The 27972-nt window shown below is 39.3% G+C and overlaps 1 protein-coding gene across 1 annotated transcript; it reads right to left on the bottom strand.

The window, feature by feature from the left end:
• Window positions 1-264: 264 nt before the first annotated feature.
• On the bottom strand, window positions 265-27873 carry LOC120514766 (EMILIN-3). Its single transcript, XM_039735306.1, has 4 exons — window positions 26934-27873; window positions 9857-9979; window positions 4280-4608; window positions 265-2312 (listed from the first exon to the last, which is right to left on the bottom strand). Exons 1-4 carry the CDS (start codon window positions 27098-27100, stop codon window positions 472-474), a joined length of 2460 nt encoding a protein of 819 aa, XP_039591240.1. The 5' UTR covers window positions 27101-27873; the 3' UTR covers window positions 265-471.
• Between the last annotated feature and the right edge of the window lie 99 nt (window positions 27874-27972).

Raw genomic sequence — 27972 nt, 5'->3', positions numbered from 1 at the left:
ACACAAATATCTACTTCACCTGCCCGCCTCACCCGACATGTTTTTAAAAATTCTCACATTTTCTAAAACAGGAGCCAATCAGACACTACCTTGCAAATGGAAATAATGTAAAAAAATTTAATTTGGAAAAGAAAAGCATTTTTTTCTTTTGTAATAGCAAAAGCAAATGGTTCTAAATGAACAATAAACAACTAAATTCATTTTTTACAAAGTTATAATTCACAGAAATACTGAAAAGTATAAAATATTTTAGCACCATTTTAAAAAACTGAATAGAGTGAATTGGCAGTAGAAACCCATAGCAGCTTTTTATTATTATTTTTTAAAAATCTCCTTTCTTCAAAAATATTACTCATGTCTTTTTCCATATAAGTTAAAAATGGCAGATCAATCAATATAAAAGTAAAAACCAACACACAAAAATGCCCCTTTAATATAAAACATGTTTTTTTCCCCTATCGCCATCTAATCCTAATGGTCCCCCCTAAGCCCTGGCATCTCTGTTTTGTTCTGGCAGTCTTTCAGGCCACTCTGTAGCTGGGCAAGTTGATTTGTATGCACAGTGAGTGTTCCATTAACTCTGGACAAGTAATCATTGGAGTACTCTTCCAGTTCACCTCGGATTTTCTCCAGGTCTCCTGCTAGCTCACCTAAATTTCCACAAAGCCCTTCAACCTGTGTGACTCTTCCGTCCACCAACATGACCTCTCGCTGAGCTCCTAGAGCCACATTTTTGCACCCTTTCACTTCCCCAGTCAGCCTGCGTTTTAGGTTCTGCAGCTCTCCTTTAATCTGTTGCAGTCGGCGCTCACTGAGGATCACTTGGGATCCTTGCTGTTCCACTAGGCTCTGGAGGCCATGGACTTGATCCACAATCTTGAGCTCATGTTGCTGCCAGCTTGAATTAGCATGGCTCACCTCTTGAGCATAGATTTTGAGTGAATCCTGGAGACCCTTGAGGGATCTGTTCACTGAATTTACATTAATTTTCAGCAGAGTGATTTCACCATGAATTGCTCCCTCTTCTTCTTCTTCTGACATCTTTCTCAGCATTTCCATCAATGTGACATTGAGTTTCTTCAGGTAATCTGCATGGATATCCAATTGACCTGACATTCTTTTGTCTTCATTTAGGCACTCTTCTATTTCGGTTTGTAGTTTCTGTATGTCTCCAGTTGCATGAGGACAAGCTGAAGAGCACACTGTCTCAAAATCAGTCAGGCGTCCCTGGATCCCTTTCAGATCTCCTTCTATTTGCTTCCTTAGGTTTACCAACTCCGACTCCAAGGCAGGTACAGCTTGTCCTTCTAAGAGTGCTGGGGCTGTTGCATTGCTGAGTTCTTCTACAGCTACAAAAAGTCTGTCTTCTAAAATCTTCAGTTTTTCATCTAGCAGAGACTTGAACCCATCTATTTCTGTACCTACAAACCCTTTCATTTTGATCTCTGGGTCTGATGTCTCTGAAGCATTCAACTTGGCCTCTATTTCTTCTAATCGTCCATCCAGGAAGGTCTCAATCTGGGTAGCTTGTCCATCAAGACTGGATTGAAGTGCTAACTGAGACTCAGTCAACCCTTTCACACTATTTTCCAGCAGTAAGACTCTGTGGGACAGGCTAGACACTTGAGTGCAGCAGCTTTCTGTCAGTGTGAGGCCCTGGATCTGAGTCTGTAGGTTACCTATTTCTTTTCTCAAACCTGTTTCTCGCCCATCTAACGACTGCTCCATCTCATGCTGCCCACTGATGCGTTCTTGCTGGCACTGTAGCAAAACTTCCCCAACACGTGTTTCGCACTGATTTTCAAGGGCGGTCAGGCGCTTTTCAAAGCCATCAAGGATATTTGAACGCATCCCTGCCAATTTAGAATCCAGCAGTTGTTCTATAACTTGCTGAGAAGATATTGGAGAAGGTTTTCCTGCTGCTGATTCTATTAAATGCTTTAGCTGTCCATCATGTCCAAGTACCATTCCATGAAGTTCTTCTAGCATTTCAGTTTTGGCTCGCAGCTCATCTTTGACCTCTGTTACCCTTCCTGATAAATCACCAAAACCTGGGAATCCTTCTCCTCCTTCCAATCCATCTGGGGTGCCATCTGGAATCACTCCAAAGCCTATGGTGGAATCAGATACTCTTGGTGGAGTACTAAGAAGGGATCCCAACATCTTGGTGGTATCCTCTCGCAACGCAAGACGCAGTTTGTCTTCTAGTCCATTTACAATGCCATTGAGAGAGTCATAAGATTGTGAAAGCTGGCGTAACTGCTCCTCAATTCTGTCAAGCCGCTCTCCAATCAGTCCTTGGAATTTACGGGCTGAAACAGAAAAGAAATATTTAAGATATCGCCAGCATGTTGATGATAAGAACTATTTCTGACCTTGGACTTGTCAGACATCCTATGGCAGAATTAAGTTAAGACAGAGTAAAACCACTATCCCTGTTCCAAGTTTGCCAACTTTCCTGGTTGATTAAGTTGGAGAAGAAAATGAATAGGGTTATGACAATACAGTATGTTTAAATTCTGTGTACTTCATTTATTTAATGATTTTAAAGTAATTCATGTTTAGTTTAAAAGATAATGGTTAGAGGTGCGCTACCAGAGCATTATTATCAATTTGCAAAACCATTGGTGTTTCACCAGTAAAATGCATGTGATTGATACAAGAAGCAAAGTGTTTATTTTGTGTCTGGAAGCATTTTCCTACATTAGCTCTGCTTGTGTCTGTTATTTAGTGCAGGTGGACTTTCACTAATCTGCCACCATTTGGACCTGAGGAGGGATGGATTAGTGAAAATGCCAGATCACAGAAGGATCACCACTAAACAGTAGCTAAACCTCTCTTCGTACCTTTAAAACACCATGTAAATCAGTAAAAATGGTATAATAAAGAACACAGAAACATTAAATGTAAAAGCAAGCAAAACTTTAATGTAGTAATGAATGCATCTGTGCTGGAATGGTACTTAAAAACCAAAAATAAAAAAGGGAACAGTACCAACATTTTGGTATTTTCAGGACTAGAAGTAACCGTCAAGTTTCTTTTCAACCCCCCCACCCCAAGCCCTACAACACCCACCCTTTATTGCTTCACTTGACATGCTTTGCCCCTTTTGCTTCAAAGTGATCACGACTTCACATGGACCTCCCTGTTATTGCTTCGGTATGGCACGATGGCATGGTGCACCTGGGAGGCGGCTTTGAAGAGTGACGCAGTGGTGCACACTGCAGCACAAAAGGGAGTTCAAAAGCTCCCTCTCCACCCCCTTATTGTTTCTAGGCACTCTGGACTTCATGGGGGACCATTTCCCATTATTGTTTTGACGCGATTGTGACTTTATTTGTGCCATTCCTCCCCTATTATTACCTCAATGTGGTACATGGTGCGACACAGAAGAAGGCGGCTATGACAGTGATGCGGTGTTCGCAGGGGACCCCTCTCTCTTGTTGCTTCGAAGAAAACATGAATTCATAGGGATTTATTGCTTCATTGTGGTGCATGGTGTGACATACCAGGATGGCAGCTATGAAGAGAGATGTGGTGTAAAGTGCACTGTAATTTGGAGTTCACAGGGGACTCCAACCCTCCTTACTGCTCATTGCTTTGACGCATCCATGACTTCTTTGGGGAACAAATTGCTTCAGAACTAATTTGGTATTGGTAATGAGGTCCAAAAGCTGGTATTGATATCAAAGACAAAATTTTAGTACCAATCCAACACTAATGCCAGATTAGGAAAAGAACCTAATTTTAGGGAAGTGGATTAGTGAAGGTCTACCTGTATTTAAAAAAATCACCTGAACCATTTTCTATCATGTGAAGACATTTTGTTGATTTATCAGTCATGAGTTGTAATCTGTACAATAGCGTGACTTCATGTGGAAAATATGCACCATGTTACCCTTTTAGAAAACACAGATCATGATTGGATTTTATGGTGTGCAGTGAATTGCCTGCATCATGTAGTTGCAAGAAAGAAAATGGGTAATACTTGCATGTAGATGAGGCTTTTTACGGAGCAATATTTCTTATTTTCCACCCGAAAAACCTTTTAAAACTTCAAAAACCACTTTTAGTGAGTTTTGCAAGTCATGATTGTGAAATCACCTCTGAAACAAATGTTGCAAAACTGTGTGGGAATCGAAACTTACCTATTTCACTCATCACTAATGGTAAGTAATTAATATAAGATATGCCTGGAGGATGAACATGCCTTTTAGGTAATAAGACAGGCAGATACATGCAGCCTCCCTACGGAAAATGTATAGCTCTGCAGACTTACCATAATAAGATTTCTTATTTCCAGGATGCATATGACTCCCTGGGGCAGGATGTTGAGGCTCAGGGTGTCCACCAGGAAAAGGCTTCTGAGGCTGTATGTGGCCAATGGGAAAGGGCTTGTGTGGTTCAGGACGCCCCCTTGGATGTCCTCTGGGGTGACCTTTTAACCCTGGTGGTGTCATAGAGCCTTTGAAAGGAGGCATCATTTCTGGAAGTCCAGTTGGACCTTCTTGGCAGTTCTCTCCCAAAAACCCTGGACAACAACGCCATTCCAGCTCAGTCACAGTCTTATAGCCAACCTTGTACTTGGGTTTATAATAAGTGCGGTACCTGTTGGCAAAACAGAAACAGCAATAAGATTTTTACCTCCATTTGATCTATCAAAAGTGACTGATATGTGAAAAAATGATAGCCTTTAAAGTTAACATGCAGGTATGAATGTGTGGGGCAGCACAAATAAGATGGACAACTTAACACTTTACTCCATTTAAATTCTTCATTGATCTATTATTTAATTTCATTTATACCCACAGTCCAAAGACATGCAGGTTAGGTGGATTGGCGATTCTAAATTGTCCCTAGTGTGTGCTTGGACTGTGGGTGTGCGTGTCCTGCAGTGGGTTGGCGCCCGGCCCGGGATTGGTTCCTGCCTTGCGCCCTGTGTTGGCTGGGATTGGCTCCAGCAGACCCCCGTGACCCTGTGTTCGGATTCAACGGGTTGGAAGATGGATGGATTATATAATTTAAACTAAATAATTGAAGAGTTGCAGGGAGCTGAAGCCTCACCTGGTAGAAACTAGTCCTAGATGAGATGTCAGTTCACTGTAGAGTACTGATATCTGCAAACCCACCCATTTACATATCTGAAACTAATTCACAATCAACAGATGACCTAATCTGCACATTTATCTACAATGACCCAATTTGGTAATTGGTTACTAGAGTAGATGCGGAGATGGTGAACTACTATAAGTACTTCGGGGTTCATGTTGGTGATATGTTGGCTGGGTCTAGTAACACGGAGGAAGTGAATAAGGAAGGGCAAAGCAGACTCATTTTTGTTAGGAGACTGCATTTGTTTAGTGACATCCTTCACATCATTTACAACTCTGTGATGGCCAGTTTGATTTTCTACTCGTGGTATGTTGGGCTCGTAACCTCACTGCAAGAGAATGCCCACCAAATCAACAAGCTAATTAAGAAGGCTGGCTCAGCTATGGGACACACAATCAGCCAACTAAAGGTAGAAGCAGAACAGAGAATGAAGAAAAAACCAAGGCTGCATGTCCTCTCTCTTACACACTAACACTGAGAGTTGTCAGGTAACAAACTATTCTGCAGAAGTATGTCAAGAAACGCTACCTCTTTGTGACTGTTATCTCATCTTTAGCCAAGGCAACCATTTATCCTTCTTTTTTGAAATTCTTGTGTTTGAGAGAGGTGGTTGTTGTTTGATAACATAATTCTATATTTCTTGAGCTCCTGTGAAAGCTAAATTTCCCTTCTATCTATCTATCTATCTAAATTATTTTTAAATATAAAATGAGGGTTTCTTTAATGTTTTAAAATTACTCGTAAGTGCATACTTAAGACTATCAAAGATCTTGAAATGTTCAGAATGGAGGAGCAGTCCAAGATTCCTCCAAGAGGTGTGATCCAACCTCATCACTCTTCACAGTAAGCATGCTTTTGTTCTCTCCAGGGGATGTCTCACTAAATATTAATCTTAGAGATGCCATACATTCTGAAACATACGCTTTCCCCCCAAAATACTAAACTAATTTAAATGTTTTGTGTTAAAAAAATGATAAGGTTAAAATAAAATTATACAGCATCCTCATTTGTTTTGGCCTAAAATATTTAAGTATATGTTGTTTAATTTATGCATAACTTTTTGCTTAGTTTCATGGTGCCAGTAATTCTTGAATTGGATGTATACTTTGCAAGTGCACACCAGATGTTTGCTTATGGTTTTGGTTGCCTTCTACAGTATAAACTTTTTTGTGTATATTTGATTATGGCTTAGTGTCCTTTCCATATTCAGTACTTTCCATAATTGTCAAGGTACAACTACACTTATTTAGTGTAAAACAAAACTGACTGACTGTTAATGAGTAGAAAGTAATGAATGTATATTTCATGCCCATACTAACAATACATAAAGTATATTGCCCTTAAGTGGTATGTACAGTGTCTGTTTTCCAAATTAGCAGCAGTAAAGCACTCCTATTTGAGTTTGCTGTACTGACAACGCTCACTTCAGCCTGCATGTACCCATTTTTCTTTCTCATGTATCTTCTTTAGTGAGCAGTGGTTAATAAAGTGGTTGTCTTTTCTCACCTGTCCTCAAAGATGCCGCTCTCGAATGGATAAACTAAAATGCAGAAACCCTGACACTATCACAAGGGTATTTAATAATTGGTACTATTTATTTAGTGTGTGAGGAAATCCACAAGAACACTTCTCTCAGAGATATAGCATGGGTTTGATTCAGAGGCCTAGAACTCTGCTACTATGCCATCCATCGAAAAGGGTACAAACATTTTGCTCAGTCCACCAAAACTTCAGCTGAATTATGCCACATTATTGAAGCATTTCACATAAATATTTTTATTTACTTTACTAATTTTAAGGATTTAAATATTTATATAATCTGCGCCTTCACTGGAGGACGTGAACACAGGCATATGCCCACCTTAATTAGAGTGCGTATTAAACCAGCATGAGGTTTGGCACTCTAGGTGTAAATGAATATGAATTAACTTCCTCTCCGCTGGATGCATGGTTAAACTCATCTGTATCTCATTACAAATTAATTTAAAACACGGGAAACAAATGAAAGACTGTGATCATCCCAATCATTTCAACTAATGTACTGATTGGAGCACTTACACGCTCACTGGGTGGCTGAGATGTCTATTTGTGCAGAACTCTAGTCGGTGCTTTTCAAGCAAGAAACATTGACTGGATATGGATGAACAAAAATATAAGACTCCCAATGAGTACAGTATGTAAACTGTCATCCATTAACATTTTCAGAAGAATCCTGGTCAAGCAAAAGGCACACTCCATGGTGTTACCCTGCAATTTGTGATGTTGTAAATTAAGCTTTTAAATGAATGCTTGTAAGCCGTACTTCACAAATATTTAAATAGGTGTAGAATAACTTTTATGATTTCTAGGACTTCTTCTACTGTACCTGTATATTATAAATAAAAATGTTAATTGTAATATTCAAACATGGCCTTTAGAGGGCAGTATTGCCATCATTTGAGAATTGTTTCAAGGAGGAAAACTACATTCACAAACTGTACTTTGAATAGCTTTATAAAACAAGTGGAAATCTGAAGCAACCTCAATGTATTCAATAAAGAAAAACTCTTTACAAGTAGAGTTGCAACCAAAACCAGTGGTCTAGTTTAGGTGAAAACCTTTGATGAGAACAAGTGATGAAAGAGCATAAACAGTGTAATCTGATTTTTGTCTTGTGTCATATTCAACCAAGAACTGTGAACTGTAAGAAAAGCAAAAGATCAGAATAGGACTGTAGTTAGCATCCCAGTATGTCCCATGCGTGACTTATCGCATGCTGCTGGTAGCTGGAGTTCTGTAAGCCCTCTCAGCACTGACCTGCTAAAATATGAGAATACGCAGGCCTGCCACACTGCGTGATAGGATCTTATTTATATTCTGTTATGGTTAAACTGTTCCTAATACAAAGCAAAGATGTTTGGCTATTCATGCCCTTTGAAACTATATTCAATATCTGTGCAGTCATTTGCTACAAAGGCGATCATCATGAATTATCACTGAAGATGACCTTACGACAGTTCTGTTTTGCTTATACTTATACAAGTCAAGATGCAGCCAGCAATGGTGAACGGTCAATGATGTGAATGACTTCTCACCACTCAGGGCTGAGTCAGGGTAAGTCAGAGGGCACCACATCTCGACAAATGGTATTGTTCTTCTGAAACTCTCACAAATTTCCCATCCAGCCTTAAAACCTTTCTCTGACCATTGTCACCAACATCATCCCACTATAAAATCCATACACACAAGATCTACAGTGATGCTTCAGGCAGGTTGGTTAATGAAGCCCAAAAATGTTCCCCTACAAAACTCATTTTGTTTTTAATATGACTGACAAAAGCGAAGCCTGGCCTTTCCTGCTGTGCTGTAGCAGCAATATAAGCATCTCAATGTCAGCAAGATTCCACTCTGTCTGGTTATCGCCTTTTTATTGTGATACACGGCCTTTTAGTCCTGGCTATGAGCACAATGGACATGCAAACATAATCATTTGTATAACTGGCCAAGCTAATCTCCCTGGCCATATATAACAATGCATAGATAGAAAATACTGTATAAATATACATATATACACTAGCATTCAAAAGTTTTGAATGATCGGGAAATGTCATGCTTTTGACAGAAATTGATATTTTTTTTTATTATCATTTCAATTACATCTGCATACTTACTCAAATAGCACCAATTCAAAGTCATCATTTATGTTTTTGGGGATGTGAGATAAAGTAATGAAGAGAAGGTGCAAAATCTGCACTGCTACTGACTGAAGCTGCGTTTTGAACCCAGGGCTCTGGAGCTGTAAGACAGCAGCAGAACATCCTGTGCTGCAAGAGAGATAAGCTGCTATATGTGTATAAAAACATAACATCAAAGTCTTTCTGTAGTTGGGCCATAAGCGTCTTTGATATTTGTAAGATGACAATATACAAAAATTATTAGGACACTGGGGCAGTGTTGATGAGAACAGGCCATTCATCCCAACAAAGTTTAATAATCTTGATATTTCCATAATGATATTGATGAGTTTTGAAAACAATTCATAAGAATAAGGTAAATGTTTCATGGCTCTGTTTCTACCCTAATGCTATGTTTTCTGAATATCACATATAAAATATACTTTGTTGTATTGCATACACTTTATTATTTTTAAATTGTTGCAAGTGGATATAAGTAGTATAATAATAAGATCTAGAGCGATTACACCATTTCAATAGGGTCACTTAAGCGTTTAAGCTTTGTGTCATATAACCACATTTGGCAGTCGGCTCAATTTCAGCTCAGTTTATTATTTTTTTATCTGCACAGGTGCACTGTATGTACTGTATTTTATTGGTCCCAGAATCCCTATCTGCTGCTACATTTTTTATAATTAAAAAACATGCACATTTTTTTGTGCCTGTTCCGTGTCTATGTGGTGTCGCTTTGTGCGTCTCTTATTGAATGAGAGGTTCAATCGTTATAGCCCACCAGCCTACTTTCAGTCTAGGCTGGTTAAAATTATTTCCACTATACCTCATTAGCAAAACATTTTCAGCATGGCACATACCAGTTGGCATTTTTTACATTCCCATCTTTGATCTTCAGCACAATGATGAAATACAATAGATGAACAGTTAATACTTTTCTTAAAAAGGCTGCTCTGCTTTCATATATGCACAGTCCCTGTTTCCATTTTCAAATCAGCCCTATGCACATACCACCCTAATATAAAAAGCTATGAGATATGATTTAGAGCTTAACTCACATGAAAGAGCAGCACACTTACATCACATTTCCTGAGCATTTCTGCCCCCAGGCGCATTTATTGTATTCAGCCTTGACGTAGGTAGCAGTTCCATCCTGTATGGTGCATGAGATGTTCTTTTGGACAACATAGGCGCAAAAATTCCTGCAAAGATCAGACATACCATGTTATACATGAGCAGTGGGGCAAGATGATAGTTGGCTTGGCTATTCTATTAAATACAATATGGGAAATCAAAATTACATCTGCTCAGATGGGCTCTCAAAGACATTTCAGTCCAGAGATCAAAGGCGTATAATCTTCAAAATATCATCACGATAGTCACTTATATTGCTTGAAGAATGCTGGCCTGGGCTTGGGTTAAAAATACAAAAAGGAAAGAAAAAAAAATACACTAATTCAATTTAAGCCACATTCCGGCCTCAGCAATTACTCCCATATGACTCTTCATGTACTACACTGAAGCAATATCAAACAGATCATCATTTCATTTAAAGCGTATGGCTCCAGAGACTGGTTTAGAAATCGCACCGAGCAAGCCAAGACTGTGCTGCATTCCCATCTGGACGGGATGCCAACTGGCTACAGCATTCCAAACAATATGCCGAGTGATCGATTCACTTTTGTAAAATGACATGCATGTTCAATAAAGGTCAGTGCTAGCAGGAACCAGAGACTGGCACAGTTTATTTTTCTTTACAGCAGATGGCTCCAAAGCTGGAGTTCGGCACTGGCAGCATTTGAACTGAGCCTGGAAGAACTAATGCCATGAATAATGAGGAACTGGGAAAACAAAGTCATTCTTCTATTGACTAAGAGGGTTTAAGTACTTACAGACATTTATTTGACAACAATAGGCAGACCGGCCCACTCTGGCATATGCCAGAGACCACAGTTAAGCCTTGAGAATTCACATTTTGCATCCCCTCACACTCATCATGGCTGTCATCTGGATAATCCACACATTTTGAGTAAATAACAAACTGACAGATCTACTGTACATTTTTTTAAATCCGACTACGGGCTCGTTTGATTTTGTTTCAAATGTGGCATAACGTGCTCGGCACTGTCTGGGTTTTGGGAAGACCCAGTGCCTACAACAATTCTGAACAACCAAGCATGAGGGGAATGGCTTCTCATTTTGAACAGAACCTCAACAAGAACCAAAGGGGCTTTCAATAGTTTTACATTTCCAGCATCTACGTGATTCTTGCGTTAATGTTTCCCTGATTTGTGTATTCATTTTTATTACTTAACCTAAATGTTTTGTCACATTATCTTTATACTTTAGGGTAACTAACTGCTATACATATTAATTATCTGCTCACTATGCGATAGCCTCCTCTTAAATACATTCTATCTTTTCATATTGTTATGGCTTTTATTCACATATGCAATGCTTTTCTTTATAATTAAATGCTACTTTGCACATCAAATTGGATTAAATCAATTTCCAAATGTTATGTTTTATGTTACTTTTCATATTAATGCATGTTAAATGTATTTTGTAAAAGCATAACTATTTAGTTGCTCGAACTTCTGACCTGCCTCTTTTATGAGTCTCATAGGCTTGATAGCTGGGCCTTTTATTTGCGACATGGAAATATCAAAAAGTGTTATGTTTACAGTCAAACAGATGTTATGCCCTAGTCCCTTCAGTGTGCCTCTCTCCTATTAGCCATTCAGTCTCCATGAATATCCTGGTTATTATTGATTTATTTATTTATTTTAAATCAAATCCATCCACTTTCTAGACCCATCAGAAGGTGGCAGGAAGCCAGAGTCTATCCTGCCAACATCAAGCACAAAGCAGGATTCAACTGTACTGTAGATGGGGCACCAGCTTACCATTTCAAATGCACGTCTTAACATTTTATTCATTATAGAGTCTGTTAGATTATTTGTTTCATTTAATGATTAGTCCATAGCAGGAATGACCTACAGAGTTGTAATTTGGTTTACCTGCTCAGACTTTGTAACTACAATAATTTTTATTTGAACTATGCATGAAGAGTAATATTCTGTTAGCAACAATTCAGCATGAGAATGACAGCTCGATAAATGCGGGACAATCCACAAGCTTTCAAACAATCTTCTTGTATTTACCATTTTAAATGGAATCACATTCCACAGTTAATGGCATAGGAATCTATTAAGTTGGAAAGATACCAACTGACACTGAGCCACCGTACCTGATGTCTAAAATCAACCCACACATCTTCAAGATGTCTGAGAACATCTTATGCCTCAGAGGAAAGCACGTGAATCTTCCCCAAAGACCAGGACACGAGTATTGCAAGTGTGAGTGTGTGCAGAATGATAACCTGTGATGGACTGAAACCCTGTCCAGATTTCAGCCTAGGCCTTCGATGCTCCAGATGTTGCAAAGATGTGAGAACATCATTTGGGCAGTCCCACCTGAAACCTGCAGTAAAACCCCTTGACAGAATTTTTGCCCCCAGACCCTGTGACTAAAGTGGTGGAAGAATGATACATGAGACAGGGAATGGGCAGAAGAACCTGTGTTGTGGCTTCAGCACTCCAACATTCAAATGATTGCACATTGCATCCAACTTGTGTTAGTTGTGCCTTATTAGGTGATGTTCTTTGCCCCTAAAATGTATTACAAGAGGCTGACACAGTTCAGATTAACATTTTGTGTTATTTTTTATAGAGGAAATATCTCTGCTCGATACAATGTTTCACTCTAAGTCATGCCGTTTGTATATATGACTATCAAGAATTTGTGAGATTAGCAATCATACCTAAAATGTCCATAAAATGAATGAAAACTGATATATCACACAGAAATATTCCACCAATTGCAAATCATGAAAAGTGTCTTGTAAGGTGAGTTCGCTAGAAACCTTAAGGTCACACATTTCATGACAAGCCTGTACTGACCGTGTCCACGTTCTCAGATTTTCATTTGTACTATTCACATGCTAAAATATGAATCCTTCATTAAACAGTTTAATGACACAAAAACACACTGAGACAAATGGTTTCAGACCACAGTGTTGGTAGGTTGTACCTCTCATCTCTAACACTGCTATAAAAAAGGACGATTCGGAAAGTGGTGGATGGATGTCATGTATTTATTTATTTTTTGATTGCTATAAAAATGCTGGATAGGCAGACATCCTCCCACTTTTGCTGTTTTTGTTAGTTTCTGGCTGATTGGTGCTTTTATTTTTCTCTTTTTAGAGCTCTAGCATATTCTCTAAGAGTACGTGGGGTTTAATTATTAAAACAGCTATATCAGTTTACTTCATTTAGTTGTGTAATGTTTTTTGCATGCTATACAAAGGGCTGCCAGGTAGGAAAGAATGGCACTGCAAATGAACAGAGTCCAGAAAGATGCTAAAGGAGAGAAAAAGTGCAGCCTGATGGGAATGTGGTAAAGTCCTCTATGATGCCAGAGGTGCCAGGTGATGAGAGACCCTCCACTGACTGTGAGAAAGAGGATCGAGAAGGTAAGCAGGACCTTTGAATACCTTGTTCTTGGTATATGGTCTCTGGTTGAGACAAAAGTGGAAAAAATCTGTCTTATAAAAGTAGATATGGAAGAAGGTTGGTTGTTTCCCTTCACACAGTAGCAATACAGGATCCCACAGTGGAAAAATTGAGACCATATTGCCCTTTTAATTGAGGAAAGTCAGAAGATGGCTCAGATAACTGGGCCTTTAAGGGCTGTGGAAGGTGATGGAGTACACTGGTGCTAGGAGCTTCCAGAGAGCACTATGGCTTTGGACCCTAGAAGTGATTCCAGGCTTAGATTTACATTCATGCACATGAGCAGAAGAAAGGATCTGATGTTTTCCCAAGTCTAGTGAATCAAGAGATGAAAAAGTGAATAGGCTAACGTTTAGACAGAAGACTGTCCAGTTTAGAGAGACAAGAGAGCACAAGGAGTGCTTTCGTTCTATTGGTGGAACACCTCACAAGGTACACAGGGGTTCAAAATCAGTTCAGGCAGGCCCAGAAAAACCACAAGGTTTATTGCTCAGTTACTTTTTATTCTCCATGTGTTTATCTCTGTCTTCTGTGTTTTATTCAGAATCTCTCCATTTTTTAAAATCATTTTGACCTCCTTGACATTGTTCTGGTTGTGATCTACTGTTACTCCCCAAAGTTAGCCTTCCTTTGAATTAAATTCCTGTGTGCAATTTGTAAAATGCTATATGATGATATGTTGTGTGAAATGTTCAAGATAAAAGAAAGTTTGATTATTATAATGAGCGTAGTTTGAAATTTATACATGAACAGAGTGATTTAAAGGCCATAGCGCTGAACTTTGTAATTACTGTATAAACATCGACATGAGTAGAAACTAATTGGCATAGTGCCTGTAAATATAACATAATAGGTCAAAGAAAAACAATATACTATATGATAACTACAAATGAACATCTGGCAAAAGGCAGTTATGCTTTAGCTAATATCCCTGCTATTAAAAAGAACAAATTCATTAATTCATTACTGAATGTATTTCCACAATAGGTGACATTTTCATTCCATATAAATTCTTCATATTTTGTCAGACTGTATCAACTTAGTCAAGGTTACTTACAGCTTTACTTGTTCTGTATGTGCCACTAATTACAATGTGCTTCTATTACCAATTCTGTCTTTGAATGCTCAAATGACAAGACTTCTATTAGACTTTTAGACTTCTTATAGACTTCTATACTATTATACTGTATTGAGGATTACTTGTGTTCTGCTCTGTGTATTGTATTGTATTGACCCCCTTCTTTTTGATACCAACTGTACTCCCAACCTACCTGGAAAGGGGTCTCTCTTTGAAATGCCTTTCCCGAGGTTTCTTCAATTTTTTAACTACTAGGGATGTTTTGGGGTGTTTTTTCTTGTCTTGTTAGAGAGTCAAGGCTGGGGGGCTGTCAAAAGGCAGGGCCTGTTAAAGCCCATTGCAGCACTTCTTGTGTGATTTTGGGCTATACAAAAATAAATTGTATTGTATTGTATTGTACTTCGACTCAATGACTTTGGGTACATCATGCAGAATGAAAAGTTGCTGGAAAAGGACATCAGTTATCACAGCCATGGATGCCCAACTATGAAGTCTCAGCCAACTGACAGGAGACGGGATGCTTTTCAGTGTGACTATCCATAGAGTATCTGTGAGTTGATACTGACTCAGTAGCATCCAACTAACAAAATGAATATACATTTTTTAAAATGCAGTTTCTGTTGTATATAAATACTCAAGGTATGAATCAGTCCTGAAGGGAGTGCTTGTTCTATATATATGGAGTATATATTTTTCTTTTACATTTGTCCTATAAGGTTTTGTTATTGTTTTCAAATCTTTTTTCAATTATGCTTATTTTAAAGAGCACAGTTCCAAGTTAAATTTATTTGCACATTTTTACAAAATATTATTTTTGATAAGAATGAGATAAAATAAAAATAAATGTTATTCTAATAAAGCCAATCTATTCTCACAACTTCACAAAACTGCCTTGAAGTTACATCATGTCGGACTTCAGAAGCTCTATGAAGTTCAATCCCAAGTCCTTTTCTTGGTATGAAGGACCCCAAAGGCTTAGCAATTAATTTTTAGCATCTCAAGTTGCACTCACAGCTGCAGTGGAAGAATTGGGAAATCCCGACCCGGATTAAGGAGAAAAGTTGTAATTTTATAAAGAAGGCTAACATTTGGCTATTCGTGTTATCTGTCAGTCCACCTCCCACTCACACAACCACACACACCAATGTGATCTCACGGTGGCGGCACTCTTCAAGGGCTTGTTTCTTCTAATAGCATTTCACAACACATGCATGTCTATCTTCATAAACTATTTTTTTTTTTTTTGGTTTTTAGCCAAAACCTTTACCAATAGCCTTTGTAGTTTGTCTCATTTCTAAAAAGAGATTTTTATTAAGAAATTGCAAATTAACATTCCTTGGAAAAAGAAACAACTGTAATGCTTGGCGAGTTATTGACGCCATTATCCTTAATGTTATTATAGCCATTACTTGATAAAAGCAATTGTGTTTCACCTAAATTGAGTTTACGCTGGCTGAACACCCTACAATACACTAGGGTACATAGCATGAACATCATTTCCTATTATACTTAGCAGCCTGATGTGAAAGCAGATGCTGCTCTCATGTGGTTATGTATACAACACATTGAAATGTAGCACTAATCAGCCTGGGTGCTGTACGGCAGATGTATTATATTTTAGTGAACAGTATGTGCATCAAGGAAAAAGAAATTGTCATTTAACTCTTAAAGTAATCATTGGGCTTATGTTCCTCCATTTTATTACTTCATCGTAATTTCCACAGATTCACAACTTTAGACTTTCTGTAGATTTTAGCTGGCAAGCAATGTTCCACCTGTACAATGCGTTGTAATATTCAAAAAGGATCTTATGTGACTGTATATGATCATATGCTGCAGGAGGCATTTTAGTGGAGATTAATGAGAAAGTGGAATGATGAAGAAAAAGTGTGTCGAAAAGGCAACCACGCCCAGTGAGCTGTTTAAAAATTCGAACAGTAAAATGGAGTGGTAGATTTTGTTTCGCCCTAACTAGGCTATTAGAAACTGGAAGGCCTTTTTCTTGCCATCTTCAGTATGCAGTAGAATATGTGAAGTACTTTGTCTAAAAGAATCTACTTACCCTTCCTCTTGTAAATTATGGTGAGTAGACAAAGCTGGAGAGGCGAAATTGCTTTGGTTTGGACATGTGGAGAGGAGAGATGCTGGGTATACTGGGAGAAGGATTCTAGGGGCTAGAGCTGCCAAACAAGGAGGAAGGCCCCAGAGAAGGTTTATGGATACGGTTAGAGAGGAAATGCAGGTGGTGGGTTTGACAGAGCAAGATGCAGAGGACAGGAAGATATGGAAGAAGATGATCCGCTGTGGCAACTCCTAAGCAGAAGAATGGTATGATCATACATGGAAGACAACAGAATGAAGCTATCAGGACCTGCTCTTTCTCTGCATTCACAATGCGTCTCAAATGTCCTGTGATTTCTTAGAATGCTGGATCAGTGAAAATGTAGATAAACTATTTGAGGTAAGGAAGCTTTTACTTCTAGCTAGCATCACTACCAGACCACCAGTGAAGGCTCTGTCTTGTAAGACTTCAAGAGACACCATGAAGTGGACCAGATTCAGAGTGCACACCCATGTGCTGATGCCTGAGTGCAGAAGGATACAAGCTAAACATGCCATTTGTGCATTATCCTACCCAACAGACAACACAGTACTGTGGTGCATGGGTGAAGTTATGGATGTCCTCCCCCTATTCAGAAGCCAGGCCCCTCTAATCAGAAGCAAGGTCCCTCCATATTGTTTTTATTTTATTTTGGAAATATAACCAAACCAACCAACCTGGAACACCTTAATGCTTGTCACTCGGTTGTTCATTGCTATGGTGGACGACCAAACTACTGCTATCTGCACAAGGATGCATGTTCTGACCTGAGGTTATGGGGAGCCACTGACTGCAAAGTGTACCAGCAAATATACAGTATTTTTTTTTTTTACTGGGCAGATAAAGAGGTATGTGTGGCACCTCAGTATTCAACAGATACTATGAACATTAGTAGAGGTCTGTAGAGGGTGCTATTGAGTCAAAGTCAAACTTTGCTTGTGAGGCAAAATAAAAAGTCAAAAGAAAATGTATTGCTTTACATGAGAGCTTTAAAAAATCAATAAGTAAGTATGTCTGCTATCTTCACATCAATCAGACTACATATGTTCTTTGTGCTAGCTTACTACGATATCATGCCGCAGCATCTGTATTTATATAAAGCAAATTTTGTAGGAGCAAATGCATTATATATGTGTGTGCACTGAAGTAAACGTCAGCGTGGAAAAATTAATTTGCATTAAATTAACTTGGCTGTTGCCAGTTATGAGCACAGCTCAGTAGTCAGCAGTAATTCCACCACAATACATTCTGGAAGTGGCAAGTAGCAAAGGGTCCACATCCCCTACCCTGGGTGTTTGTTTGGAATTAGTTGACGTCTCTGCCATATACGCTACTTTATTTATGCTAGAGGCACATACACAAAAAGACTTTAAGAGAATTTGCAAACTGAACACAGATTACAGCAAGCAGTCTCCTAAGAGCAGTGAGGTGACAGGATGCTTCAATATCTCTGAGATAAAGTAAATCTGTATTGTTATGCTCTTGTTAGGCTACTGTATCACAATTTCTAACAAAAGATTAGAAAACATCACCCAGTCAGCATCGTCCTACTAATTTTCTTTACATACAAGAACAAACCTATACTGTTAATTTTACTCTGTTACTTGTTTTTTAAAGAACATGACTAAAAACAATGAGAAATATGGACTTTTTGTCTACGTGTATTGTTTTAAGATTAAATCCTAATATTGCTTTTTATTATTACTAGTTAAACACGTGGACCTACATATGGTCCTAAAACTGAACTTCTAAAAAAGGCCAGATATAAACAACAGTAAACTCTCTGTTTACAAACATAAGAATGGACACTTGATTATGAATTCAGAACACATCTGTATTGTGTCCTGGGGTATTATCAACAGATGAGCTTTAATTACAAAGCACTGTTCTGCCCACCAGTAAAGTGCCTACCAGATGGCAGGGAGCCAAAATTTTTTGAATTTTCCAGAACATATCAAATCATAAATTTTTAATTAAGACCAAGATCAAGATTCTAGCTCTATTAGTTTATTAGTAATTGTGTTACAAACAGAAGACAGACATTAGCATTATATATATATATATATATATATATATATATACACTCACCTAAAGGATTATTAGGAACACCTGTTCAATTTCTCATGAATGCAATTATCTAATCAACCAATCACATTGCAGTTGCTTCAATGCATTTAGGGGTGTGGTCCTGGTCAAGACAATCTCCTGAACTCCAAACTGAATGTCAGAATGGGAAAGAAAGGTGATTTAAGCAATTTGAGCGTGGCATGGTTGTTGGTGCCAGACGGGCCGGTCTGAGTATTTCACAATCCGCTCAGTTACTGGGATTTTCACGCACAACCATTTCTAGGGTTTACAAAGAATGGTGTGAAAAGGGAAAAACATCCAGTATGCGGCAGTCCTGTGGGCGAAAATGCCTTGTTGATGCTAGAGGTCAGAGGAGAATGGGCCGACCGATTCAAGCTGATAGAAGAGCAACTTTGACTGAAATAACCACTCGTTACAACCGAGGTATGCAGCAAAGCATTTGTGAAGCCACAACACGCACAACCTTGAGGCGGATCGGCTACAACAGCAGAAGACCCCACCGGGTACCACTCATCTCCACTACAAATAGGAAAAAGAGGCTACAATTTGCACGAGCTCACCAAAATTGGACAGTTGAAGACTGGAAAAATGTTGCCTGGTCTGATGAGTCTTGATTTCTGTTGAGACATTCAAATGGTAGAGTCAGAATTTGGCGTAAACAGAATGAGAACATGGATCCATCATGCCTTGTTACCACTGTGCAGGCTGGTGGTGGTGGTGTAATGGTGTGGGGGGTGTTTTCATGGCACACTTTAGGCCCCTTAGTGCCAATTGGGCATCGTTTAAATGCCACGGGCTACCTGAGCATTGTTTCTGACCATGTCCATCCCTTCATGACCACCATGTACCCATCCTCTGATGGCTACTTCCAGCAGGATAATGCACCATGTCACAAAGCTCGAATCATTTCAAATTGGTTTCTTGAACATGACAATGAGTTCACTGTACTAAAATGGCCCCACAGTCACCAGATCTCAACCCAATAGAGCATCTTTGGGATGTGGTGGAACGGGAGCTTCGTGCCCTGGATGTGCATCCCACAAATCTCCATCAACTGCAAGATGCTATCCTATTAATATGGGACAACATTTCTAAAGAATGCTTTCAGCACCTTGTTGAATCAATGCCACGTAGAATTAAGGCAGTTCTGAAGGCGAAAGGGGGTCAAACACCGTATTAGTATGGTGTTTCTAATAATCCTTTAGGTGAGTGTATATATATATATATATATATATATATATATATATATATATATATATATATATATATATATATACGTCTACATGTGGAAGTGTGTGTCTGTCCAGCCCGGAAGTGAAAGGTGGAGTCGGGTTAAGGGCTTCACCTCCAAGGACATGCCAGTGATGCCAGCATGTCGGCAAAGCGAAACCTCCGAAGAAAGAGTCACTCGCTTAGCGGCTAATACAGAAGCGAGGCGAGCACGTCAGCAAAACGAAACCTCCGAAGAAACTTTCAGTTAACTGACATCTCGACATTTAATTTTTTTTTCTGACAATTTCAATAGTTTCTAGGACCCCGTGCTTTTTACAGCACGGGCTTACACAGCTTATATATATATATATATATATATATATATATATATATATATATATATATATATATATATACATTGTTTTATCAGATGTTAATGGTTTAACAAGTATGAATTTGTGGAATTTTTTTGGGAGCAGGCCCTATGTCTACTAAATCATTAAAAGTAACTGAGCCTTGCCTTCATCTCAAGACTTAAGGCAAGCCATTTTAATTAAATATTAATTGGGTAGTGCTGAGCAACTGAAGAGCAGCCCTTTTAACTGCAGTCAACAGTAATCTGTCAAATGTTGACCCAACGTTTGAAATCCCATTAGGTCTTTTATTGTGGGGAAAACAGAATCCTCGCACGAACCCTTTGTGGCTGTTTAGCTAGTGACCCTTGTAAAGGGGAGGTGATAAGTGCCTCTAGAATCATTTGGATTTAAATCGATTTTTATTGCTAATTGTCTGCTCTCTGGTAGACTGCTTAACTTATTTCCACATTCATAAGCGGAGAAGTTGACAGTTTTTTTAATCCATATTCTTCCACCAGGAAGCAATAATAGATTGAAGCAAAATGGTATCCAGCACTGTTAAAGAAAGAGCAATAGATTCTCATAGAGTTAATAACTGGTTACAATCCTCAGGCAGTAGTCTTTTTGGCAATTACATCATTACTTCTAATGAATAACTTAATTATGGTGAAGCTCATTTACTCTGCAAATGCAGTAACACCAACATTTACACAGTGGTCTGTGTTTTACTGCCTGTAGGGCATGATATCTCTGCTGTGATTGTACTCCCTCACAATATAGTACAATACAAAACATAGAATCCATGGCTGTGGCTACTCTCTGTAGGTGAAAGTGCTCACATCTTCAACATCTATCTATAGAGGAGCATACACACTAGCTGAAGAGCTGCTTTCAAAGTTCTGACATCTGGACACACAGGACTTAAAGTGTCAGAGCAAACAGATGCGGAAGCAGCACCTCCTTTCTTGTTAAGGACTTCTATACAAATTTACTGGGTTTGAATTGTTTTCAATGAAAATATCTATCTATCTATTATATAGTGCCTTTCATATCTATCTATCTAATATTTCACATTAATCTATAAATGCAAGAAACTGGGACAGGAAAGTTAACAAAGGTTTAAGGTTAAAAATGTAGCTTTTCATTAAAGAATGTAGAAGTAATTTAATAAAATGAATATCACACAGCTTACCAAATGTCTCATTCATCCAGAATAATAGTCTGCTACAAGTATAGTACATCATAGTGAGGAGTTTTGTTGAGGGTGAGTGCACCGATCTTGGTATGCATACAGTATGTTTTATATATTACAGGCCTCACTCTGTAATAGCTGAGCATTTATTAATGACAGATTAAAGATACTGTGGAATAAATGAGGGTCCTAAGTTTTAAAATGTTAACATCCATGTTCTAAACCCTCTTATTCAGGGTTGTAGCCATGCTGGAGCCTATCCCAGCCAGCATTCTGTACAAGGCAGGAATAATCCCTGAATGAGGCACCAGTCCATCACTTCAGCATTGCCAATGCACCAAACCGGCTTATCTTTGGACTGTGAGAAGAAACTGGAGCACATGAAAGAAACTCAGTGCACACTCTGGCAGAACATGTAAAACTCCACACAAAGAAGCACCAAGAACATGAACCCTGCTGGTCAGTTTGTTGTAAGGCAGCAGCACTACTACTGCAGTGCTGTGCCACCATAGGTGTTAACATACAGTATTAGCGATTTGTAATGTAGTTCCAAATATGCACGTTTCTCAGCAAGTCTCCTCCATGTAGGACTACAATGAATCAGTACAAGTGCAGTATGCACATAAGGATGAAAACGCTGCTGGAAAAACTGATTTCATTTGAGGGTGCTGCACCCATGTTTTAAATCGTCATTAAGGTGTCGTCAGCTGAAAGTGGATATGTCATCTTGCACAATAAATCCACTATGAGACGAGCCTTCCAGTATCTGGATTTGATCTCACTCATGCCTGCCTTGTGAAATGTACTTTCATAAATTCTGTCATAGCAAATTTGTATGACAGAGGGAGAGAGCGGATGCACATAAAATAACACTTACTTGACTGCTATAGAATTCCACTCATTGTGTCTAAGGGGTTATTTATTTTCAATACATATATATCATAATTTATATTTCTCCTTATAATGAATGCTGTCCGAAAGTGCCTAACAGAGATATAAGCCCAGCTGAACCTTACAAAATGCAGTAGGAGGAGTGAGTATATGAGATAAAGCCTTGAATAATATTAAATGTGCTAAACATAAGCATGCTTTGAAAAATGTCATTCTTGCAGCAAGATGCTGACTTAGGGTTCAATTCAGGGTGGCAAAAAATACTGAAAATTAGGGGTTAAAGGCTCAAGAAGGAATCAAACAATCACATGTGTAATAAGGGATCAGCCATTCTCAAAAATGTATTCAAACCATAGCAGTGCTCTGGAGGAAAATCATTTCTAGTATCTGGAACTCGTCTTTCCCTTTCCTTTTCCCTTTCTCCTTCTCTTTTCTGCTCATGCCCTACGTTTCACTGAGTTTGAGCCCAAATCCCATGGGACCAATGCAAGTTTTCAGTCCAGCGTGTCAGTCAGGGCTGACCTGGTGATCAAACCCAGATTTCAACAGTAACCATAAGACTGCCCAAGATCAACACAGGAACTTGGGGCGAATGGCAAAGCTGCTATGAAACGCCAGCCTTGTTCTCTGGTTTGCTCTGTGGTGAGGAGATTGTAATCTTTGCTTTGAAAGAAATAAAAAAAACTGAACTGACAGTACAGTATCTTTCAAGTTATTTTTTAAGAATAATAGAAAAAAAATACTTAAAAGTCTAGCAGTAGAAAGTCAGTTCTGTTTTTGAGGAGGGGAGGGTGATATAGGTCCTCATAAAAAAGCTTTTTGGACTTGCATCTCATCATTTTGATTCAGATAATCTTGACTTTTATGGTGTCTGTTCTGCCTCATTAAGCAAAACTACAACTAGAAATATACAAAACAAGTGACCTGGAGAGCCAATGTACTTGCTTCATTGCAAACATTTCAAAAGAAAAACCACTCGGTACTAAAAAAACAGCATAGCAGAGCAACTGGAACATTTATCAATATGAAATTGTTTACTTTATTTGCCGTTTGTGAAGCATTTCAACTGGGCTCAGCCACCCTGGGAGAGCGAGTGAGAGAGAGAGAGAGAGAGAGAGAGAGAGAGAGAGAGGGGGCAGTCAAGTCACAGTCCCACTACTTCTACCCTCAAAAATAACACACAAAACAATCAATTCTCAAACCCACTCAATCCAACTCATGGCTGCATGGGCCATAGCCTAACATGGCAGAGCTGGGTGCAAGGCAGGAAATAATGCTAGACAGGAGTCCATTATTCACAGGGTTCACTCAAACACAGCACACACACACACACACACACACACACACATACATTCACACACCTAGACATAATTGGAATTGCAAAATTAACCTAATTGGCATGTTTTTAGGGAATTAAGAGGAAAACCAAAAATGATATATGCAAAATGTGTAAACTCAACAGGGGCAATGTCCAGGCATGGGGTTTGAATCCATGAGCACAATACTATCATGCGTACTATAGATGGCCAGAGTCTAACCTGACGCCATAAGGCACAAGGCAGGAAACTTCCCTGGGCAGCATTTTAGTTCATTGCTACGGCCATTCGGGCAACCGTATGGCGACTTTTTAGAAATGCCAATTTACCTAAAGCACATATATCTAGGGTGTGGAAGGTAAACTATGTTTGTGTGTGTGTGTGTGAGTATTTACACAGATATACAGTAAATGTGTGTGTGTGTATTTATACAGATATACAGTAAATATGTGTGTGTGTATTTATACAGATATACAGTAAATATGTGTGTGTGTCTCTATGTTATGTACAAACACACACATACATATGTTTATGCACGCACCCACTTGTTTCCTATATATGTTTCATACTCCATGCACAATATAACATTTAATCTTATTTACAAATAAGAAAGAAGGGCATATATTAACAGTTACTCACTTTAGTATAAAACCTGGCTTTAATTTGTTTCACAGAATAATTTTAATATTAAGATTCAAGGGTCTGCGGTGGGCTGGCGCCCTGCCCGGGGTTTTTTTCCTGCCTTGCGCCCTGTGTTAGCTGGGATTGGCTCCAGCAGACCCTCGTGACCCTGTAGTTGGGATATAGCGGGTTGGATAATGGATGGATGGATTCAAAGGTATTCATTTTATCAAAAAAACTCTGATAATAATATTTTAATATTTTTGTTTGTTGTAGTTTTTTACATGTATACTGGATATCATGCACATAAATCAATGGAAAAGTCTGCAGAAAGTTAAAGTCTTTCCCAACAGCATCATGCACAGGGCAGAAGCCAGCCCTTGATGGTGCGCCAGTCCACTGCGGTTCAGTCACTGCCATCAGCACGATTTAAAGCAATGCATTAGCTTAAAAACGTACCTTTGAGATGTTGGAGAAAAAGCAGCATAGGTACAAGGAGAACATAATTAGGCTGTGAGACTGCAGTTCTACCCACTGTGCCACAATACTGAACTCAGACCGACATTGTTACCATCTGTCCATTTTCTTCACCTGCTTATCGAGGGTAGGATGGCAGGTAAGCTCGAGCCTCTTCTAACATGCATAAAGAAGCAAGGCAAGAACAATCTCTGGACAGGGCGCCAGTATTACTAACCATTTAATTCATCTATCCATCCATTTTCTAAATAAGCAGCAGTATTTTCAAGGGAAAAAAACAACCATATGAAGGACCACTTTTACCATAATAAACCTCACAAGTCGTTTTCTGGATTCAATAAAGAAGCTGTTGTCTTTAGGGACGTGAAGGGAACTTGGGGGGGAAACATACAGACTCAGCCTAGAAGTGATTTCAGCTGGGAATCAAACTCTGCTCCAAGTGCATATATTTATAAATGTTAATGTCTGGATTAAAAAAGGTGAACGATATGTTTGGTTGTTTGAAATTATACTGTGAACATGTCTAAATTTAGTATAAAACCTACTAATGCTATGTGGCATTGTAGGGAGAGGATGGTAGAGAGTACCCAAGCTAGCTCTGAACACTAAGTAGAAAATAACCCTTAGCAGTGCAGTGCCCATCGTAGGGCACACACATTCACTGAGATATCCCACCTCTTAACCTTAACACACAGGTCCTTACAGGGTTTAGGAGGAGGAATATACAAGCAGACAGGGGGAGTATGTCCAAACTTCACACCTTGATTGACCATGCGACTCAAGCTCATGATTCTTGATCTGGAAGGCAGCAGCGCCAACCACAGCAAGGGGAACAACTAAAGAATGTTCTGATATGTGGCAGCTCCTCATTAACGTCACCGTCCACTTGCGCTCTCCTTTACATTCAGTGAACACGTCCTGTCTTGGCACTTTTACTTGCCTGTTTTCAATACCCATTCTTGCTGCCTACCAAATGAAGAAGGTGGTCTGATTATTAATATTCAGTGTTTTTTACTTATCGAGTTATAGTGTATGTATTGAGCTGATGCATTAAAACGAAAAAGAACGAGTCTGAATCAATGATCCTTTTTTTTCAAATCTTGCTTTACAGACACTGTAGTTCTTGTGAAGGAAGCTCTAAACTTTCACAGAGAATCCAGGCTTCTCTAGTCTTGGCTGAAAGTGTTTATCTTCATACAGTGTAACATACGTTTGTAATAATTAAACTGCACCATGGGGTAATATGATCCATTCACAAAATGAGCTCTTGAGTGATGGTCTGTTAGCTCAATCTGTTCTTCTTTATAGGAAAAATGTCTTCCCAAAAGTAGAGCCAATGAGCATTTGTTATTATTCAAGGTGACAACAGTCAATATGCAGAACTATGAACAGAATGCAGTGCTCCAAGTGCTGTGTAATACTCCTGTCACGAGCCTTATAAATCAACGTCCTCATAAAAGTCTCTGCCCAGGGCTAAGTGAATATTCTTTGAGCTCTATCATCACATTTTGTTTGTCTCTTTACTTTGTCTGAATCAAAACGGGACCACTACTGTACATGCCGTAAATTCAGGCTCGACCCAGACAAATTCGTGTCAGGGAGCTACTAGGAAGACTCCTAAGAGGATTAGTGTGATTAACATGGGATAACTGAAACTGTAAACACTTGAACAAAATAGCTGCTGTACTGATACAAAGCCCAATTCTTTTCGTCCTTGGACAGCACTGCTGCTCCGGCTCTATAAAGCCGATGAACAAAGGTGGGTTCTGACCCACGCTGTGTGGCATCTGTCAGGCCAATTTTCTAACCGCCACTGTCATTCTTTAAAGAAACTGCGCCCATTGGAAAACGGCAGATGTAAAGTGACATCTACAGATGACTTGTTTCAGGGATGCAGCTTACAAGGCTCGGTTTATTACTATTTGCAATTTACAAGCCTACAGAGCTGCACAGATTTATAAATATAAGACCATAATAGTAAAAAAAACACTGGATGCACATTACTAATCCTGTTTTAAAACAGTAAGGTAACAGTTTACATAATAGAAACTACTTTGCACATCATGATTTCAAAAGGTCAGGTTACTGCTGTTCACATTTCTTGATCAAACTTGACTTCTGAAGCAAAGCCGCTTGGCTGCCCTCCACCATCAGAACAAGTGCCAGTGATGTGCAGGAAATCCCTAGGGCTCACATTTGTGTAGAATGAGCAAAGGCTGTCAGACGTAAATTTCACACAGCTATACTTACTTGTGTCGGCTCATAGGCTTCCCAGCATGGTAGTGTGGGGTGGATCCTGAGGTGTACAAGTTGTACCTGTAAGGATTATTATAGTAGGTACCCTTAGATTCACTGAAAGTGGCAAAAAATCCAAGAAGAACTGAGTTGGTCACTAGAAAAAAAAGCCTGGATTTCATTTTTGTGTGCCGAGCCTTGTCCCAGAAGCAAGATGCTGGAATTTCAACCAAAAAAACTTTTCAAGTTCAGAGTTTTCTCTGCTGGATTTAAAAAAGTTCAAAAATCCTTAGGCAAGATAAAAGGTAAGTCTCCAGCTGTCTTACTTCCCTCTTCTGGTCGGTGGGCTGTCTGTCAGAGCTTCAGCAGCCTTAGTAAGAGGTGAGAGAACAGAGGCTGCAACATCTGTACTGTCTGCTTCCACCCAGGAGAGAGTCCATGAGCCTAAAGAGTGAGAGGGGACACACTGAGCAGGACTGGCAGAGAGAGAGAGAGTGAGGAAGAGAAATAGATAGGGAGAGAGAGACTGGCAGGGGAGGGCGAGAGAGAAGAGCAGGGGGGGGAGAGAGAGAGAGAGAGAGAGAGAGAGAATCACCACTGCTGTTGCCACTGCTGCTGCAGACCTGCTAACGGGGCCCTTCTAACCCAAATCTGATCTCCTCCAAGCACCGGCCTGCTGATCTCCCCTCTTGAAATGGGGCAGGCAGTCAAACCCCTCACATTTGCATATCCCGCCCCAGCAGGGTCCTTGAAATGTCATCCACCAGAGCACACCAATTAGGAATTAAAAAAACACTTCCAGCAGTCAGCCAGAGAAAATACTCCAAAAGCGCCTGTGCGCTGCAGCCCTCTGCTGCTCTTTCTCTCGCAGCTTTAACTTCAGTTTAGCAGTTGAAATGCAATGCAAATACATGGCATTGGTGAGGCTGTGACACTGAAGCAAGTGAAACACACAGCAGGTCGGCCAGTAGGGTAGACCTGTGTTGTGTTGAAGCTGGCTAGCTACTTTCTAAATTTCTGGGGTTATTTTATGAGCTATTAAAAAAAAAAAGCA

Source organism: Polypterus senegalus, chromosome 14 (genome assembly GCF_016835505.1).
Source record: "Polypterus senegalus isolate Bchr_013 chromosome 14, ASM1683550v1, whole genome shotgun sequence".
In the NCBI taxonomy this organism is placed as follows: domain Eukaryota; kingdom Metazoa; phylum Chordata; class Cladistia; order Polypteriformes; family Polypteridae; genus Polypterus; species Polypterus senegalus.
This window is presented reverse-complemented; position numbering and strand designations above follow the sequence as displayed.